At 36.2% G+C, this 21,400-nt stretch overlaps 1 protein-coding gene across 1 annotated transcript in view; it reads right to left on the bottom strand.

Moving 5' to 3' along the window:
- MCCC2 (methylcrotonyl-CoA carboxylase subunit 2) overlaps positions 1 to 21,400 on the bottom strand; it is a 1,233,028-nt gene that overhangs the window by 816,249 nt on the left and 395,379 nt on the right. The window contains exon 7 of the mRNA XM_044064435.1: positions 16,068 to 16,132. Within this exon, the coding sequence (XP_043920370.1) occupies positions 16,068 to 16,132 (65 nt within the window). The remainder of the gene's footprint in view (positions 1 to 16,067; positions 16,133 to 21,400) is intronic.

The following is a 21,400-nucleotide window of genomic DNA, read 5'->3' as shown; positions in this document are numbered from 1 at the left end:
ACACACAATTCTAATAATGCCCTATACAGGCATATTAGTAGCTCTCAGGGTTGTAAAGATTTTAGATTTATAATTTTAGAAAAAGTATTAAAAAATCCAAGGGGTGGGGATTACAGAACATATATAGAAGAAAGAGAAACTAAATGGCAAATAAGATTACAAGCAAGCCTACCCCCGGGTCTAAATGAAATTATTTCCATAAAGCCTATATTAAATAAAAAAATGGAATTTACAAAATGAAAGTGAATGTTTTTATGGGAATATATGGAATTAATATTAGTGTATTTGTGTTTATAAGTTATTTAAGTGTGTACACATATACGTTTTTTAACATGATTTTAATGCACTTTGCACTTTAAATCCAACCCATCAATTTTGCAAGATGTGGCATCATGATTTAATTTAAGTATTTATCGGGGAAAATGGGAATGGATGTAGACTCTGATGAAAATCCCTGTTTGTAGGGAAGAAAGCGCTCAATCGTGTGTAATTTTTTTAATAAAGATCTTCGAGGTGTGGATCCCTGCCGTGGCAGTGTTGTTTTTTTTTTGGTTTTATTAAGTAGGCTATAAGACAGTTTTCAATAGAGACCCAGGGAGAAAAGCTCCAAAAGTACATTTACATAATTAATTACGACAGGATGAGAAATACACTAAAATATTACTTGCAGAGTTAATTGATAAAGATGCATCTAAACAAGTTCACAATATTCAATATTCAGATGTGGAGAAATCATGAGAACATATATGCAATTTCTACTACACACATTTTTTTTAAACATTACAGGTAGAAAGAAACCTATTTTCTCACAGGACAGAGTAAGACATTTACTGTGTAATAGGGGAGAAAGTATAGAAGAAGATGCAAGGTAGAGTACTAAGAGGAGAGGAGAGTAGAGTGTGTATAATTAGGCTGGAGTTGTTCAGGAATATAGCCATTGTTTGGAGTAATATTCTTTTAGTAGTAGTTTGAAATTGTGAGTATCAAGATTACTTAGTATATGCCGGGAAAGAGAGTTCCATGTTTTGGCTATTTTACTGAAGTATAAGGAGTTTCCATGATATCAAACTGTGAGGTTTAGTTACATTGAGCATTTATTTGTCAGATAACCTAAGGGACCTCAGGTCTGTATACAGCTGGACAAGGTCAGTGAGAGTGGCGCAGTTGTCAGGTTTGTTGATGACTCTATGAGTGATTATTAGCTGGTTTAGAGATAGTAAGTTGGGTAGTTCAATCCAGTTGAGATGCTTAAGAGCAGAGCAGTGATGTGATCTATTGGGTACGTTTCACGCAAATTTGGCTACTTTGTTATAATAGATTTTGAAGTTGTTCAGATCTGATTTGTGCAGCTTGTTAAATATTTGAGAACAATGACGTAGGGTGTATAGAAGGTGGGAACTCCAATGGAGTCTATTCTTGGGAATAGCTAAAACTTTTTCATATCTTTTTGGAATGGGCTTGACAGTATCTGTCTCCTTTCATCACACCTGGGGAGGCTAAATCAATATGCTCTTCTGCCCAGGGAGGTTAACCCAAGTCATAGATGGGCTAGAACCAAAAGCTTCCAACGATACCCATTCCTCTGGGGTGGGATTTTCAGAAGACCAACCACTCTTTTGTCTGACAATCTGTAATACGTCTCCAAAGGAGTTATCTGGTGGTGATGTGGGGGATTCTTGGCATGCACCCTGAGAGATTCCAGAGGGAATGTGCATGCCTCCTCTTGCACATTCTCTTCCAATGGATCTCCTCTATATTATGTTCAGAGGAGGTATCGGAAAAGAGGGGGAGTTCCTTTACAGGAACTGCATGAAAACTAGTTGGAACTGGCTATCTCTGTGGAGTAGGCCTGACTGACTCAGATTTCAGAACCAAAGAGGGGATGGAACTGGATCTGAGAAATGAGAAGGCAGTACTCAACAAAAGCAGATGGACCTAGATAAGCTGAGACTTCCAGTACAGGCAGATCACGACTCCTATCGGATCCATGCCTCTAGGATGGAACCGGGTCTATACTGTCCAGGACTGAGGCTCCAAGGGGCAGGGATGGATCAGACAACATCAGAGTCAATCCCATCCCCATGGATCCAACCCTGACACTTTGGTTCTAGGACCTGTTCCAATCTGAATGTATCTGAGCAGAACTAGTCAGGGATGCTGTTACAGTTGAAGATCTTCTTCAGATACAACACTGGACCTCTTGGGGTTTTCGCATCCTGGGGCTCTGAAACAGTGGGATGGATCAGAGAAGGACAGAGAGTAGCATGAGATGTAGTTTGAAGGCTCACATATCCAGTAGGGTACGGAGCCGGTATGACCCCAATCTGGATCTGAGCTCTGAGAAATTTTGCATCATCCTATCCACATCCACTTAAGATAAACCTCTGGAGGATCTGAAGGATGTGGTGGACTGTGGTCTTGAATGTTTCTTTGGAGTCTGTAAAAATGGAGAACACACAGTAGGGGAAATTGGGTCTAGCAAAAACTGTGGTGTACAAACTGAGAGTTGTCGTACTATGGATGTAAGGGTCTGGGATCAGAGGCAGAAACTGTAGGACTAGCAGAGATCATTATTGGATCTGAAGGTTTTTGGATCTGATAATTTCAGATCCAAAGATCAGATCTTTTGATCCAAAGACAACAAATCCGAGGATTTTCAGATCTTAGTTGGTGTCTACAACAAAGTCTAAGGGGACTTTGTCAGGGAGCATTGTCTGTGCTCCAGTGGAGCAGACATAGAAGATTTGGTCGGATTTGAGCCCCAGAAGAGAAAATTGTAGCAGTAGGAGGTAGACCTTTCAATATCAACTTGTTGCATTGGTCAGCCAGAGCCCTTGTATTAAAAGTGGAACACGTGCTGCAGTTGCTATCCAAGTGGTGGGCTCCGAGACAATAAGCTCACTACTGGAAAAAAATGAGCTAATATCTTGCAAAAATGCAGTGGGAGAATGCACTTAGATCTACATGAAAGAAAGGGTCTATATTACATCGTCAAACTCACAGGAGTTCGAACGATGTAATATCGAACCAGGAAGTTTGAAATCCAAAATGTACAAAAACACAAAACAGTGATTTTTTTCCCTAGGAAAAAAAAAATGTTTTTCCGGTACAAAAACAAAAAAAAAACACACACACTTTAAACTTATACTAATGTGGGGGGCTGTGCCCGCCACACACCCCCTGCTTAAATATACCAACTCCAAGATCGCACCACAGTGGAGGAACTAGCAAAGCCGTGAAAGCGGCCCACCGATTTTTTTCCCTGGGAAAAAATAAAGCAGTGTTCCGTGGCTTCGCTATTTTCACATTTCAAACATATGGGCTCGATATTACAACGTTCAAACTCCTGTGAGCTCTATGTTGTAATACAGACCCTGAAAGGAAGGCTGAAAAGAGCAATCTTTTGGGTTACAAAAATTGAGTCAGAGGAGGGTCTGATACTGTCACTAGTGAGGTGGAGTGAGGTTTGGGGCAAATATGAACTGATAAAATATTGGCCCAGTTTATGGGATTAGCACATGAGAATTTTGCATCTTTGGTGTGCCATTCCCCACAGACTTCATCTAGTAAGGAACAAGACTCGAACAAATAATGGAGATGTACAGCAGAGGAAGCTGGGTTTGTGCAATTATGGTGGAGACAACTGATTACCATTTTGGCATAGGTGTTTAGAAACTGGTCATCTTTGTCCTGGGAGTGTTTAGAAATGGGAATACAAAGTAATAATACATTTTGAGGAAGGGATGATGTTCAGGTGATTTTAGTTATGTCAGCTATGGTTACAAATATCCTGGCTACAAAATGGAAGACTAGCATACATAAAAATCTGTTTCAGGGTTAAAAGTGAAAATTCTTACCATGCTTAGAAGGATTTTGTGTTTCTTTAAATTATACCCAGGCTACAGGCCGAGAGAAAGTTTTTTTTTATTTTGTTTCTGACAGACATCTAAAATCTTCCTTATCTGTATGAATATTGTACATTATGATATTAAACAGAATTACAGTTTTGCATAGAATCTTATAATACAGTACACAAGTAATAATCTACAGCCTATGGATGTGTGTGTGCTGGAAAAGTTACAGTTCTATTTATTAATATTTATTTATTTGCTTTTGTTAACCAGGAAAGTCCACTGGGCTGAAATGAGCCCATTTTCAGTGGAGGCTCAGGGAAAAAAGCTCCACCCAAAAAAAAAAAAAAAACAACAATGTACATAATTAAGCAATTATGTAGAGAGTTAATAACAGCATTTAACAATATACAAGAGTAATAACAGCATTTAACAATATACAATACAATAATATAGGAGAAGTGACACAGTAACACAGGCAATGTATAGCAACATTTTGCGGAAGACTCTGGTGCTTGGCAGGCATTCAGTAGATCAGACAGATAATGATAATCTGCACTTACACAATTTTTACACACCATGTGAGATAGGGTGAGGCGCACTGTGCTGTGATTAAGGGTGAGTGCACAATAGGGAGAGTGAAGAAGGGTATGGGTATCTGAGAGATGAGTCATATCAGGAATCAGGTGAATGAGGAATTGGGGATGGTGCAAGGGCATAGCCAATGAAAGGAGAGATGTTGGTAGAGTGATTTTTTGAATGATGGGGCATTATTTATAGTCCGCAGAGAAGGTGAAAGGGCATTCCAGAATTTAGCTACAGTGAAAGAGTAAAGGTATTGGCCTACAGGGACTTTAGGTATCTTAACTTGGATAAGTGATTGATTTTCAGATCTTAGCGAACCTTATCACCCCCCCTGGCCTCAACAGCTCGTTATCCATCAGTTGTTTCCTTAAACTTAGAAGTTTAGTGAGGTGACAAGCTTACTGACAATAGGTGCCTCTTTCGAGTAGTTTATGGATTTTGTTTTAATTGGTGAGGCATTTCAAGTCCCTGATCTAACAATTACTTATTAACAACTTAACAATATCTTGTTTTCAATTTTAACAAGGATTTGCTTAACAACACTCTATTAATTGTTGTAGGTTCGGTACTAGTCTTATCTATAATTTTAAGCAGCTGGCAATGTATTTCAGTATTTCAATAATGTAAATAACTTTTAGCAATGCAATGAATTTTTAACTGAATAAGTCTTTTTCCGTTGATTTAGATCTTCATACAAGATTTTTATATATAGAATTTATATTTATATTACATTTATTATTATCATTTTTATATATAGAATTTCTTTACAGAATTTTTCAGATGTAGATTTGTTGATATAGTTTTATTTTAGTTATGTTGACTGGTTTATGTAATATCGTTTTGACCTACCTTATATAGCCAAAATATTTTATATCTTTAATACAGTATGTATGCATGATGCAAACTTTTAATGCACAAATCTTGTACATAAGAGCTGACACTGTCTTTATGCTAGTCATCACAATGCATACATGTCTTTATATTATCTGAGGCTAGGAACCTGTCACATATTCATTCATTTATATATATTTTTATTATATTTTGTTATATTTCTATTGAGTGAATTGTTTTTACTGTTAATTTCTTATACATAGTTTAGCTCAGTGTATCGGATTTCATTTTTATAAGTTTAATATGTTTAAGTTTACATTTACGATGATTTGCAATCACACTTTAGTATTATTCGGTTTCAAAGAACGGTACCCTTAAATGTTTTATCAGATGGATAGGGGGCGTGTTTTTACTTGTTTTAAATACTTAAAGATCAGTTGTAATGGTGCGAATGTATTTATTCATTTATCTGAAGAAGTTGGTGCAAGGTGCCAACGAAAATATAGCTTAATAAAATTCTTTATTTCTCATTTACTGAGCGTGTTCGTCTTCTCGTTGTGGAAATATTTCAACAGTGGACTGTATTGACATCTGGTCTATTCGGAGTTGGCGGTGGTTTGCTTTAGTTTGTTTTCTCGTTCTTGAAGGTATCCAGATCTTAGAGAACAGTTTGGTTGACAAAGAGTCAGAACTGAAGCCAGGGCTGGGCATTTGGAGGAATTATAGATTACTTTTTCTGCTGTGGCTAGTTGCATGTAAGTTAGGTGTTGTGGGAGTTCTAGCCAGTTTGGGGATTGTAATGAGTGACAGTGGTGGGAGGAATATTTTGCTCTAGTAACCAATTTAGCAATTTTGTTATAGCAGCTCTCCATTTTATTTTTTAATGACAACTGGATGCTTGTCACAATGGGGGCACCATAGAGAAGAAAAGGTAGGAGAAAAGTTTGGGCAAGTGTTTTTCTAGTAGGGTAGTTTAAAAAGTGTATATGTCGGTAGAGGGTACCAAGTTTTTGGTGTGTTTTTTTGATGGTGTTGTGAATGTGTTGGTCAAACGTTAAGTTGTCATCTAAGGTTATGCCAAGTAACTTAGTAAGGGAAACTACCTCTAAGGCAGTCTTGTTGGAGGAGAAAAAGATGAAATCAGATTTATTAATGGTGGTACTTTTTTTGGGCGTAAAGAGCAAGAGTTTTGTTTTATTTGGGTTGAGGGTGAGGTGATTATTTGTCATCCAGGTTTCGGTAATAGAGAAAGCATTCTGGGTGATGGTCAGAAGTTCGGTTTCAGAGTTACCAGAGCAGATAATAGTAGAATCATCCGTGTAGTAAACTACAGATACACGAGTGAGAGTGGAGTGAAAGTCATTAATAAAACGACTGAACAGGAGGGGGCCTAAGATGGATCCTTGGGGAACTCCGGTAGAAGTAATGAGAAAAGGAGAGAAAGAGTGCAATCATTTGATGGATTGTTGTCTGTTTGTGAGGTAACTGGTGAACCAGTTAAGGATAGGTGTGGACAAGCCAATGTGTAAGAGCTTAGAAAGGAGGAGAGGATGGGAGATGGTGTTGAAAGCTTTACAGAGATCAAGAAAGAGTGCGGAGACAAGTTTACCATCATTGCGGCTGTGGTTAACAATGTCTAGGAAGGATAGCAGAGCAGTTGTAGTACTATGGCCAGGGCGGAATCCACGCTGAGTTGTGGAAAGTAGGTGGCTTTGGGGGATAGGTAATCCATGAGTTGAATTTGAATACATTTTTCCATTATTTTAGAAATAGGAGATAGAATGACTATAGTGCGGAAACTTGAGATGTCTGAATTATTACCACCTTTATGTAAGGGTATGATAAAAGCTTTCTTCCAAATGGATGGTACATAGACTTTTTGGATAGATCTATTTATGAGAATGCTTATGGGGTAGCTGATGGATTTGGCAGACATTTGAAGGTATTCTGGGGGTAAACTGTCTGGGGCAGTGCTACTGGGTTCGAGTTTTAGCAGGAGTTTAGAAATAGTGGAAGTAGGAACGTGAGAGAAGGAGAAAGAATGGTGGGAAGACTTTTCTGGGGTATGGTTTGTAGAAGTGGGGTTGCTGTTGTGAGTAGCTGTAGGAAAGGTGGAAGCAAGTTTGGATACAGTGTCTATTGAAGTAGGAGTTGAAAAGAGTAGCTAGTTCAGCAAGGGTTTTGTCAGGGTTTGGGCAAGGATTGCTTTTGGTGCCAGGGTTCAAAAGAGTGGAGACTGAATTCCAGAACTGTTTTTGGTTATAGTTGTGTTTGTTTTGGTAATGGATGTAGTACTGTTTTTTATCATTAATAATTAGACGCTTTACTTGTTTGCGGAGTTGTTTGAAAAGCTGGAGATCTATGGGGTTTTTACTATTATGCCATTTTTTTCCATGCTCGGTCTCTGGTATTCATAAGTTTTTTTGTGTCTCTAGAAAGCCAAATTGTGTGATTTGCTTTGATTCTCTTATTCCGGAGGGGAGCCATTCTATTGAGTATACTGAGGAAAGTTGAACTGAAAAATTCAACTGCTTCATCTAGAAGCACATACTTTAGAATGCTTCAATTGATTTTGCTTAATGTTTCATTGAAGCTTAGGGGGTTGAAGTTAGCCATCTAGAGAGTCTGTACTGGTGCTCATGTAAGGCTGAGGAGATGGCACGCGTTATATAGACAGGCAGATGGTCACTGATATTGCAAGGTAAAGTTCTTGCAGATGTAATTTTGTTGGGAACGGACAATAAGACCTAGTCAAGTAAGGTGCCTTTGTTAGTGTTATTACTAGGTCTGGTTATGGTAGTAATGAGCTGAGTGAAGTTATAGAGGTTGATGGAAGCATTTGGAGAAGGATTTGCATAGTCTAGCCAATTTATGTTCACATCCCATAGGATTATAGTTTCACTGTGGATATTATTTGAGGTCCAGGCTAATATTTCTTCTAAATTAGAAACATTGTTGCCATATGGGATGTAAATGGCTATCAGGCACAGACTTTTGAAATCATTTAGTTTTAGATGTGCAATGATGAGTTCAGCTGTAGAGAATTGGGGAATGGAGTTTGGGTAAGGCATGATGGTGAAAGAGTTAGGATAAAGAAGAGCAACTTCTCCCCCTTTCTTGTGGGGTCTATCAGACCTTAGGGCAGGAGAAACCTGGAGGGAGGAACTCTCTCTTTTATATATGGTTTTAGCCATGTCTCGGTTACGGCAATTATGTTGGGTATATTAACTTTGTAATGTTTCTTACTATATCAATTCCTCGAGTTATGCATTTTACAGGTTTACATACTTACATTTTTTGACTATTTGTTTGGCTATTTGTGTCTACTAGTATAGTGAATTGTATGATTTACAATAATACAATCAAAAGGTGAACTTGTGTCAGGTAATGATATTGACTGGAGTAAAATTGTAGAAAAAAATTTCCATCAGAAACAGATGTTAACTCTGACACTGCAGTAGTGGATTTACTTCCTGCTAATACTATGACTGGCGGTAGCATTCATGAGCTGCCAGGACATAAGAATGTAGCAGATACATGAGCAAACCTCTCATTTCTCCCTATTTTGGAGGAATGTTCATATTTTCAGGACTGATTTACCCCTGCACAGGATGTCTCTATTTTTGTGCTATGTCCCTATTTTCAGGCTTGATTTAACCCTTTGCTCAATTTACTGAATCACACTCATTATGTGTGATTTTTGAAGCTATCTAGTACACAGAAAACCACACTACATGACCAGCATAATGGTGGAAACAATAATTTAAAGAAAAATGATACTCATCTTACAGCTCTCTTTTTCTAAAACAAAAGTAAATGACCTTATGTGGTAAAATTATGTAGTACATCTCATTAAAGTCTACAGATATTGCACTGTCACTTCGATAATATGGTTATATTTTTCCATCATTTTTGTCACACACTGTTATTTAAACGTGTTTCTGAGTAGTGTCCAAGACTCCTACTGGAAGCAAGAAGATTAAGTGTTATTTATTCAAATAGCATGAGAATTAGATACCAAGATAATCCAGATATTTGGCCGGGTGTAGCTATTTTTCAAGGCCCTTTGTTCCTATTTTCAATATCTGCAGGTTGAGAGGTATGAACATGAAAACTGGTGCTGGGTAGATGGATAAGTGCTACAAGACTATCACAGACACATGTACAGACTGTTGCAACCTAAAAATTGAGAGAAACCTCTGCTGCTAATAAGAAAAGCTGGACAATGGTGAGGATCTGAATTAAAGAGGAATTTCAATTGACATGTATGATTTACGGTGTAATATAGTTAAAGCTGCTAGCCTTTAAAGTAACTATATAAGGTCCTTTATATATCTGGGATCTGAAAATCATGCAGTTATAACTTTTTGAGAATCACAAAATAGCAAGTAGGTTGTGGATTTATTTGCTAGCAATGAGAATAATGCAAGACAAGCAAACTACAATTTCTCAAAACAAAGATTTCTAACTATGTTTTTTAACCCATACTAAAATACATTACCGTGAAGGCCTAAAAGCTATTCTTTGGCTGCCTGTTTCTTTCAGTGCCACTCTCTTGCTCAGGACCAAGTTTGATTACTTCCCCCACTATGAGAAGGGAAATACTGCTAACAGAACGAAATGACTACCCTACATACGTATGAGGAAGAAAACCTTCTGCTGGTTATTTAAAGATAGATTCTCCTAAAGCTGCAAGATTTGGTATGCCAAAAATCCACAGAGACAGGTTAAAACTGCCATTTAGACCTATTGTGGCTGCAACTTTTTATAAAACTGAACCTATTGCAGTGTTTTTTAGATTTAGTTTTAAACCCAATAGTGTAGAAATCTAGGTTTTATCTAAAAAGACTCTTATTTTTTTGTTGGACATTTTAAGCAAGTACGAGTTTAAACACAACAAGACTATGTTAGCAATACTGGATGGGATTTCTTTATACACTTATGAAATACAAGAAAAAGGCATTGACTTTGTCAGAACTTATTTGACTATATTTACCAACTTCAGTAGTGGTTACATCAACAACATTTGTTCCTTATTAAAGATAGAATTGGGAATATATATATATATATATATATATATATATATATATATATATATATATATATATATATATATATATATATATATTTACTTTTGACAACAAACATTACAGGCAAAAGAAAGGAGTAGTGATGGGCACTAAAGTGCCACCAGTGTTCACTAATTTAGTAATGGAATGGTGGGAACAAAAATTTGTAAGTGCCCACCCCCTTTTTAACAAAGTATGTATTTACAGGCAATACACGGACAACCTGTTTTTTCTTTGGAATGGAACTAGAGAGGATTTTAGTATTTTTTTTAAATGACTTAAACATTAATACTAATTTATTTGTATTTCACCATTGGAAATCAGGGAGATACTATTCAGTTTTAGATTTGACTATTTGCCTTGATATGTATGCTTTCATAGTATGATATATACAGGAAAAGCACTTTTGTTAACAATTACTTGTTTCACAGCTGTCAACATCCATTTTATATGACTAAGAATGTAATCAGAGGCCAGTTTATAAGACTAAGTAGGTTGTAAGTGATGACATTTGATTACATCATCATCATGAAATCATCATTCTTAAGAGCTTGTTTTTGGACAGCGGTTTATCAGGCCAATATTTAGATAATATCATTTCAGACATTTGAAGTAATAGGTTGGTTAAGTTTATGCCATGCTAAAAGGTGGTCTTCTATTTTTCAAAAACAATAAAACAGACCATGGTTTGTTTGCTAGGGCTTTTCCCCTACCCATTTCAGTTAATGCAAACACCATTAAAAAATGTCAATTGACAACTGGAAAGTAACTTTGGGAAACAAAGAACTTGCAAACTTTGTGGGTGACAAGTCTTGTTTCACTTTTAAGAGAACACATAACATTAAAACAATGCTTGAGAATGTTGAAAACAGATCACTTGACCCACAAGAATTGTCAGTATTTTCTGATGCAATAATTACAAATACTGCAGAGGTAGAGGGGAGAGATCTAGTGTATTAAACACACAAATAGGCACATTTGGACAAATGATAGATTTACATGCGACTCCAAGGAAGCAGTTTGTTAAGCTTTTTATGAATCTTGCCATAGTTTTGCTGTAGGAAAAAACAATCAAGAAGCTTTAAAAAGGATTTAAGAACATTTGTTAGCAATTAAAAATAGAGATTTCAGCAATGATTTAGCAAAACTTGCTATCACATGTAGTTTTAGAAAATTCACTTTTTTCATTTTGGATTATGTAGCATTGGACCCACTTGGTGGGGATACGAATACATTACTAAATAGTAAAGAAGCACTATCGCAAGTTTTTCTAGCAACTAATAGATTGCCAGGATGAAATTAATATATTAATATCAAATGTTTTTAAAAGCACATAGAACTTAGATTACTTCAGTTCACTTAAGTGAATTGTAGCTGATGAATTTAGATTAAGGGCCGGATTCAAGAATGCTACACTAAGTGTACACAATTTTGAATGAACAGACAACACAAGCTCATTTTAGTGCTCCTACTGATTTTCTTGCAGTCTTAAATAGTGAGCAGGATTCATAAAGGTTACCACAACAATTGGTGTAATCGTTCTGAGTGACTAGAAAGAACAAGCAATGTAGTAGGGATGTTCTTGAATACAGAACACGCACGCTTACCGTAGTCATTAACTAATCTGGCCTAAAGTGTTTTATTGTATTAATTCAGAAAAACAAATTGTATTAATGAAGTTTTGATGTGTAGGTCACCTGTCAAGTTGTATAATTATTTAAGAGTGAATCTTGGGAAACTATTTATGTTCTAATGAAGTTCTTGGTTTAAATAAAAATGGTTAACATTAAATTGTTTTATACAGTGCCCTTTTCCACTGAATGTTTCTTAAGTTATTTTGAATTTTGATTTACGTTTTCAGTGCAATTTATTTTTGTTTCACAGTTTTTCTTCTGTTGGTTCACACCTGACCTAAATCTCTGATAGGAGAAAGGGCCTTCTGAGAAAGAGAACCTGACCCAGACACTTGGAAAAGGCAGCCTAATGAAGTCAGAAATCAATAAACACTGGGAGCCTTTGAAAAGCATTAAATAATTACTAACCAAATTAAGCTACTTGTTCATGCTTCCGTGACGCTGGACAGAGCTCATGTACATGGTCATACCATTATGCTCAGCAGGTTACTGCCATTTGCAAATTAAGCTGTTGAACTGCATCCAACTGTAAATATTGTACACAGTATACTTACAATACATATAACTGCACATAATGGGTCATTTAATTTTCTACTAATAATTAAATAACTTGCACTCAGGTACTTAGGATATATCATTGTTCTTAGGAAATACCACAGTACTCTCTAGGGCTTGCTGTAACAGTTATTTTGCTTATTTTATGTTATATCTTTACTACAATATTATGAGTACTCAAAACTGTACCAAGTTTAACTGAAATTATGTTTTCTTGCTCAATAAGTCCAGGGCATGTCTGAAAATGGTCAGCAGACCCCTTCAACTCACCCACTTAAGAAATAAACAAGTCAAAAGTCTGATGCACCTGTTGCAATGCTCTGCACTGGCGAAGACTGTACAAACAGGGCCCCCAAACTGAAGTCAATTAAATCCTGAACTAGAGAAGGAATGATTGGAATTTGTTGATTGAAAGAATTCTGGTGTTGGGTCCACACTTACCTGACTTACCAATGTAGTTTCTTAATATGAGGCCTGGCATGAGGAACAATGAGAATGTCTGAGGCCATGAACCACAGCACCTTTAGAAATTCTCTTACAGAGGCACAGTATTGTTTTGCTATGTTCAGGAAATACCTTTGTTTGAAATGTGACATCTACTAGGCAACCTAGGAAAACATTCTGGATGAGGGAATTAGAGATTTAGACTGAGTATGATTCTGAAGAAAATTCATGGAGAACTCCAAAGCCTTTAGAACCTCTGAATTGGAAGTAGGTTGATTAGACAATCATCCCAGTAAAGATAGATGTGAATGCCGCAGAGTCTAGAAAAAGCAGTAACATGGGCCAGGCACTCTGGGAATACCTTGGAAATGTACAATGCCCAAAGGGCAAAAAAGTAAACTGATAGTGTCTGCCCAATACAGAGGATCATAAACATTTTTTGTGACTACTATAGATAGGAATATGTGAGTAGTAACTGTCTTAAATTCAGCATAACCAAAATAGCATTTGGGTACTGAAGAGACAAAACAGTTTGAAGGGTGAACATTCTGAAGCAAGGAACCTTCAAATAATGCTGAGTCTGGAAAGATCTAGAATGCGCCTCTAGTCCAACTCTTTCCTGGAAACTAGAAATAGTCTTGAACAGAATCTGTTTCCCAAGGCATGGAGGAATTTCCGTTATCAACTCTAACAGAAAAAAGTTTGAAATAATACTGGGGCATAAGACATTCCATGATCTTCAGGAACCTAAGGAACGCCTAAAGAGGGTTGGCTCAGAATCCTCTGAAACTTGTAACCTCTTATTATTAGGCTTAAAAATCAAAGAATATGAAGTGATTGTTTCACAAAATGACAGGCAAAGTTAACGTTTGCCAACAATTCAGGGGGGTGAGGAAAAAAGTCTGGGTAAGGAAGGAAAAGAGGAAGGGGAGCAGGACAGGGATAGTCTGGGCTAATCTTTATAATTGGAGTCCTATAATCCACTTTGTGTGGTTTTCACTTTCCCTTGCTATTTTTTTCTTAAATTGATCTTTGCCTGTTTTTGTTTAGATTTGGATTGATTTCTAAACCCAGGAACTGATTTTGCAGGGTAATTTCTGTCATATCCAGGTACTGGCAAAATAAAGAGTTGTTTTATCCTTGCATCACTTGATCCCTTTCTTCCATCATTTTAAAGACTTCAGCTGTGGGACTATAAACAGTAAATCTTTATCCAAAGAAGCATTCAATAACTGAGCCTGTACATCTTATGGTGGGTAGGTGAGAAGTGTGATCTGAATGAACTTTTGAATTATATACATCAAACTACAACTTTTTAAAAGAATACACATAATACTCTAGAGATCTGACTAATTACCTGGATGTTATTATTTATCAGGATGTCATAAACTGCAAATATGCTTTGAGATGGCCTCTGTTGAAGTGACACCCAGAACCCATGTATAAAACTGGGAAAAAAGGGTTGTGGATGGATTTGCATTTCTCTAGTAGTCATCCAAAACATCAAAAGAGAGAGTTAGTGAAGTCCTAAATGATTCAGTTCTCCAGGTTAACCTCAAATGACATTACCAAGGAAAATATTTTTTGAAAATAATTACTTTTATATAGAGGTTACCCCTTGAAAATTTTCAGACAGTGCTAAACATATAATTAGGAATAGGAATAATTTACACTTCCAATCTTTGGGCAGATGAAGTACAATATTATTAAATGATACAGAAAAGATAAAGGAAAGAGAAAAAGAAGTTACCCCTAGCAATGAGTATCAGAATTTTTCAAAACTATGGTTTTGATGCTGTCTCATGCTAACTAATAAAGTCCAGAATATAATTTTAAAACACTGGAACATTTTTGTTTACGACAAAAAATTGAAGTTTTGGGAAGTCAGACTCATTTTACTTATAGGAACAACCAAAGGGCTAACATTCTTGTTCAGAAACATTTGATTACAACTTTAAAATCACATGGAACATTTAAGTGTGGGGCATATAATCAATGTGAATTCATTTTGGGTAAGACCTATATTAAGATCACAGGTTATGATTCTTTATTTCATTGAACAGGCATATTAATTGCAATTCACTTGCAGTGGTTTAAGTTAAAGAATGTACTTCATGCCCATCATTTTATGTTGGAAAAAAACTAATATTTTTTTAAAGAAAAAGGATATATGAATATGTTCATGATATTTAAAAACATGCGATAATTTATCTATACAAACATTATGTTTTTTTATTCTAGTGTATTGGAACAAGCTATAAAAGACTTGAAAGGTTATTCAAATGATAAGTTAAAAGTACAGGAACTGAATTTGGCAGGTCAGACAATGCTGGTTACCGTCCTGGTTTAAATGATGTCATATCTGTATCAAGTGTTTTAAAAATCACTTTCAGCAAGCTTATGAAGTTATGCATACTAGATGTTTATTGTATTACATTTGTAAGTATATATTTTGATGTTTTCATATTTATTTGTGAGAAACTTTTTTACGTAATAGATTGTGTTGAATGACTGATCACATGATCTTTTGGACTGCATAAATTTGTGTGTTTCATTTTTAGTTAGTATTCTGATTAATTCCCTGTTTTATTTTAAAGGGATGAAAGTGCTCAATACTTAAGTTTTTTCATTCTTTTCACTCCTTGACATCCATGTGGTTTGATATATATCTTTTTGTGGATATATTTTCACGATGACCTTGTTGTCTAGAGTAGGGCTTAAAAGAATCAAAGAAAAACAAGCTCACTTAGCTGGGTTAATAAGCAAAACAGAATTAATTATTAGCTAATATTAGTGGCACACACCTCTGCTTATCACTTTTAATAAGCTAAGTATACCACCAAAAAAAATTATTCCACCAGAATTATGGACTGTTTATTCTGTATACTATTCAGTCTAGAAATCTGCATAAACAGGCTGATAAACATGTACATCTGTAGTATTTAGGAGTGTGCATCATCTGTATGAACATTTTAAAAAGGTATATAGTTGAAATATTCTTACAGCACTTGGACCTGCAAGATCCAGCATCGTTGCCATCCACTTACAGAATGATTTTTAAAGTGTAATTATCATGTTGGGTACCATATTATGCTAACCTGCAGTGAAGATCAGCACCTCCAAGATCCTCTGCAGACACTTCCTCACCAGTTGCAGCTTTTACCTAAAACAAAGCAAAACACATTCTGTAATGCAAACACATTTTCACATTCAAAATGTCTACTTATTGGATCACCAAGGAAACAAACACATATATCAACTATTACTGACACAGCTATGTTATTTACATTGTAAATTAAAAATTGTATTTCCCCACCTTGGTATGCAAACACAGTGCATTACACTTCCACTGTGCTATCTTATATAATTTATTACACTACTACAACTTCCAGATCATGTAATATTCTAACAAAGAAATAAAACTCTGACTTGTGAAACCAAGAAATATTCAGATCAAGCCCTGTTAAAGACACATACTGACTATGGGTCTTGGGACATACAGTTTCTGTCTATCAAGTTACATAAATTAAACAGATGTAAAATCCCTTTCTGGAACAGAATGGTTGTCAGCTGAACCAGCATCTGTCAATTATAAAATAAAATAAAAATGCTATACTTGATATTTCAACCATTTATGTCTGTCAGATTTTCTTTAAGATTGATGACAAATCCATACTGCCATTAATTAATGCTTAATCTCCTTTAAGGAGCCCTATGAGAAATATAGAATAGATGTTACCATTTTAATTTAAATTCAGATGGACTTCAAGCTAAATGACTTATCAATTTGTTGTTACCTGCCTACAAATACCAGCATCTCAAACACATACAATACAATGACTTGAGGGCAGACAATGACTTGAGGGCAGAATGGAAGCTAAATGTATTATGTACCTCTACCTCTTTCCAAATAATGGGCAGTCACAAATCTCGATGTTTCCTGTTTACTCATGGGATATTGCTTCAGTGCAAAAAAAAATGAGTTGAAGGCTCGAGTCTCAATCATATAAACATCATAAAATGTTAGTTAAATGTCACATGCCAGCACTCACAATGAGCATGTGAGTCTCACAATCAAATTGAAAGCATGTGCTCAAATCACCGTGGCACTCTGATCTTACTTAAAAAAAAATGCAAAGTCAAGGTTACTATATTTTCTTTCAAACCCTAAGTTTGCAGCCCTGGTTGTACATAGAGAGTACACTCTTAAGGAAAAACTGATGAGAGGCACAAAGATAAGGTGAGGTCTGTTACTGCTGGTAGAGAGCAGTAATGTAAATTAATTACACATCTGCATTGTCTTTGATTAGAGCTTCTCTTCTAGACTTCAAATAAAATTAAAATACTAAATGAGGAGGCCAATATGAAAATCTAGCTGAAGCTATCATTTCATTAGTATGCTTTTGGCCATAATGATCACACTTAGCTGACAAATTACTGTACATATTCTGAGAAGAAAAAAAGGCAATACAGGTAACTCTAAACACAGTTAAGAAAAAGCAAGAATACAGCATTAATATTTATTATTATTTGATAGTGGGTACACTGCAGCAATCTACAGAGTTTAAGAGATCATCTAATATTTGTATTATCTCTCTAAAACTGGAGACCTTTTATGCAGCCACTGGCACTTACAACCACTCATCATGTGACTACGAGCAAGTTGAAAAAAGACTTTTCTTTAACCACTGCATCTCTTGCCGGGTCTATATTATATCCTCGAACGCTTAAAAAAGCGAACACTGACTGATCAAACTTATTTTCGCGAAACTGCAAAATATCGAAGCAGCAGAAACTCAATTTTTTTCCTAGGGAAAGAATTCGGTTGTCTGTTTCTGTTGCTTCGGTATTTTCAGTGTTATGGTGGAAAGTTACCGGTCAGATTCAGGTAAGTGTGCTATTGTGTGGATGCGAGTGTTAGGGTGATTTAGGTGAGTTAGGGTTAGGGCTCGGGTTAGGTGTGTGTGCGATTGAGTGGACATGAGGGTTAGGGCGGATTTAAGTGAGTTAGGGTTAGGGAGCGAGTGAGGTGAGTGTGCGATAGTGACGGACCTTAGGGTTAAGGTTTGGGTTAAGGTAAGTGGGTAGTTAGTGGTGTGTGCATAGTTTAGTGTAGGGTTAGGTATCAGATTTTAGGTGTATGTGTGTGGATTTCTGTTTGTTTGGTGTGCTTGTGTTGTGTGTATGTGTTTTGGATCAGCGATTTATCTGACAGTTCGAGATTGTAAGCTTTCGCTTAAATTAGGTCGATCAATCAACGTTCGCTTTTTTAAGCGTTCGATGATATAATATAGACCCTCTGTTGCCATGGATATGTCTGAACCATGCATGGATGCTTTGGCTGTGAAAAGCATGAAGAGCACTTGCTGAATAATAGCCATGGTCTAAAAAGAAATTTTAAAGGGACAATAATGTTATAAGGACAAGGGCTCAAAATGTTCCATCTTAAACACACAGATGAAATTAAGAGAGTAAAGTGAGCCAGCACGGAAGACAACTGCCCAGAGTAAGATACACTTGTTATATTACCAGGAATCCACTTAAAGACTTCTATGTAATAAATGTAAGATATATATTCTGCATTTTAATTTGTCATTTGTGTAATATACAAAGAAGCCATTATGAGGGGAAGTACAGGCATGGCAGTTATGGGTACAAATCAGGGATTTTTATTTATTTTTGGTGGAAGAGCAGTAATGGGGTTGCTGCATTATTCAAATAATTTTAAATACACCATGGAACCCAAGCACTGAGGGTACCATTGTATGTGATTCCATGCTTCGTATTATCTAATTATCTACTTAAAACAATACAAGACAACAGTAGCAAAAACTATGTCAGGGATTCATAGAGATGCATTGCACGTCTGTGTAAACCTTACATAGTTAAGTCGCACCATGTGGCCACACAGTCAGAGAAAAGAATATCCAATCAAATACATGTAGTGCTTATTGTCATCTAACCTGTATTTCATGGCACACAAATGAAACACACAGCAAGTGTGCAGGTGGACCCAACTGTGTAATGAAACTGTGGAACGAAAAGCCAATATACACAAAGCACCGTAAGAAAATCCAGTAGAGTACAATCAAGACCAATATACACGATCATAAAGTTGCGCTTGTAGCAGTTAGGATGCATGTATTACTGCTTCCTTTAGAAGGACAGAATCAAGCAACAGAAATCTAAGTAGTCATATATTATTTGGAGCTGCACTATTATGGTGTTCAAATATGCAGACATCTGCTGAATTCATAAACTGGAAAAAAAGGAATGTAAAGTAATAAAGCAAATCCCTTAGGGTCACCAGAGGCACCTTGTTCTTCAACGGAATAAATCAAAATAAAAAAGATGAGATGCCACCACAGAGAAGGTTTATTGTTAAAACACTATAAAAAATAATAACAGTTAAAATCCTGGATGAGCGTTTTCAGCCTTTTAAGGCCTTATTCAGATCCTAAATAACAGGTAATCAGTTCCTCTTTTTCAAAATGTATTCAGCCAATTAAATGTAATTTTTGCAGCCACTGCCCCACAGTATGGGCTTCAAAGGGATTATACCTTCAATCCCAGGGGTTAGTCAACTTGCAAGTCAGCTATCCACCTTGTCTCTATTATTTCTGTTTTACTGACAATATCTCCATCTCTCAAGTCATCCAGTATTAATTCCAATGCCATGAAATAAAATTTGTGCCATGGATTTGATATGTGTTGTGAGTTCATTACTTTTATTTCTTATATCACTTACATGACCAAGAATCCTTTCCTTGAAACATCTATTTGTCTTGCCAACATAAAAACACTCACAGCAGGTACAGCTGGTCAGGTATATCAAGTTCTTGATGAAGTCTATTTTTTAGATGAAAGCACTTAACCAATGTGTTAATAAATTCTACTTTTATTTATGAGCTGTTGTTCGTGCAGTGTCGTTCGTGGTATCCACAGTAGTTATAGTGTGTTTGACATTAAAGTTCTTGATATTGCTGTCTGCACAATTACTCAACCTATAGGTCCAATTTGTGATGGGATGTGCAAATGAATTATTGCTGTTAATAAAAGTGCAAGCCTTTATTTCCTGCATGGGAAAGTGTCCTTCCTGACGCTCATATGGTTTTGAACTTTCCCATTTTTATAGCAAAGTAACTTCTTCAAGTTCTTCTTATTTTTAAAACAGAAGTGTGGAGTCTCACCTACTACTCTCTTCAAATTTTCATCCACGGTCAGAATACGCCAATTCTTTCTTACAATATCACATATCTCAGGAATATCACTACTATATGTCAGTAAATATCTAAGGTAACTTGTTTCCTTGAACGATCCAAATCTGTTGGTCTCATCATCCAAACTCCTCCTCTTAGAGAAGTAGGGCCATCCCTTAGTTCTTCTCAATTCTTGTCTCTCTGTCACAGTACGGATCATGTCCCTGTCCTTATAGCCTTTTACTTTGAAGCATTCCAGTAGCTGTTTAGATTCATACTCCAATGTCTCTTCTTCTGTACATAATCTAGCTATACATAAAAGTTGTCCCTTCACAACATGTGAGTAGATATGCTGTGGTTGCATACTACTACTGTGGAGAAGATGATTCCTCCAATACTCCTTTCCATGTACCCTGGTATGAATCTCTCCCTTGTCATTGATGGTCAAATTAACATCCAAAAGATCTTTTGTTGCTGTGGATTTGCATACTTCAAAATCCAAAAAAGATGTCATAGATATTAAATATCTCACAAAGTCAAACAAAGCTTGTTCATCACCTCTCCATGTAAGAAAAACATCATGCACAAACCGGCACTATTATATGATATTATTTTTCCATGGATTAGTCTCCAAGTATTAATTCATGCTCCCATTTGGCCATCGCTATACTGGAGTAGCTATTGGCACATGAGGTGCTGCAGTACTCATTACATGGGGGAGTCTGCCTCCGGCTGACTGAAACGTCCAGCCAGTATACAAAAGTCTAAAAGCCACTGCGAGGTATGTGCAACGGCGCCCATCACTTCACATACGTTGGCCATAAACTTATTTATGTCCTCCCAATAAGGTATTATTTCATTATGTGGATCTAGTATAGGCTTATTATTATAATTACAAGCTTTCTAATGGTTAACAATGAGTATATAGTTTGGTAGTTCATATGCACTTGTTCACATGAGCATTAACTGGCTACAAAGAAAGTAATTTCCCCTACACATTTCCTTCACAATACATCACAACAGTAAAGTGCTTATTTTCTGTAACCTCTACTATTACTACTAACACTGCTCTTACACATAACATCCTTCCATCACACTACTACTACATACCATAAGGCTTCAGCAAACCCAAAAAAATCAATAACACCACATTTCCAGAAATGTACTACAACACTTTAACCACACACCCGACCTAATTCTGTAGCACAAAAACTTAACATAAAGATTAAATG

The sequence above is a fragment of the Protopterus annectens genome, chromosome 2.part2 (genome assembly GCF_019279795.1).
Source record: "Protopterus annectens isolate FY-2018-M chromosome 2.part2, PAN1.0, whole genome shotgun sequence".
NCBI classification, from domain to species: domain Eukaryota; kingdom Metazoa; phylum Chordata; order Ceratodontiformes; family Protopteridae; genus Protopterus; species Protopterus annectens.
This window is presented reverse-complemented; position numbering and strand designations above follow the sequence as displayed.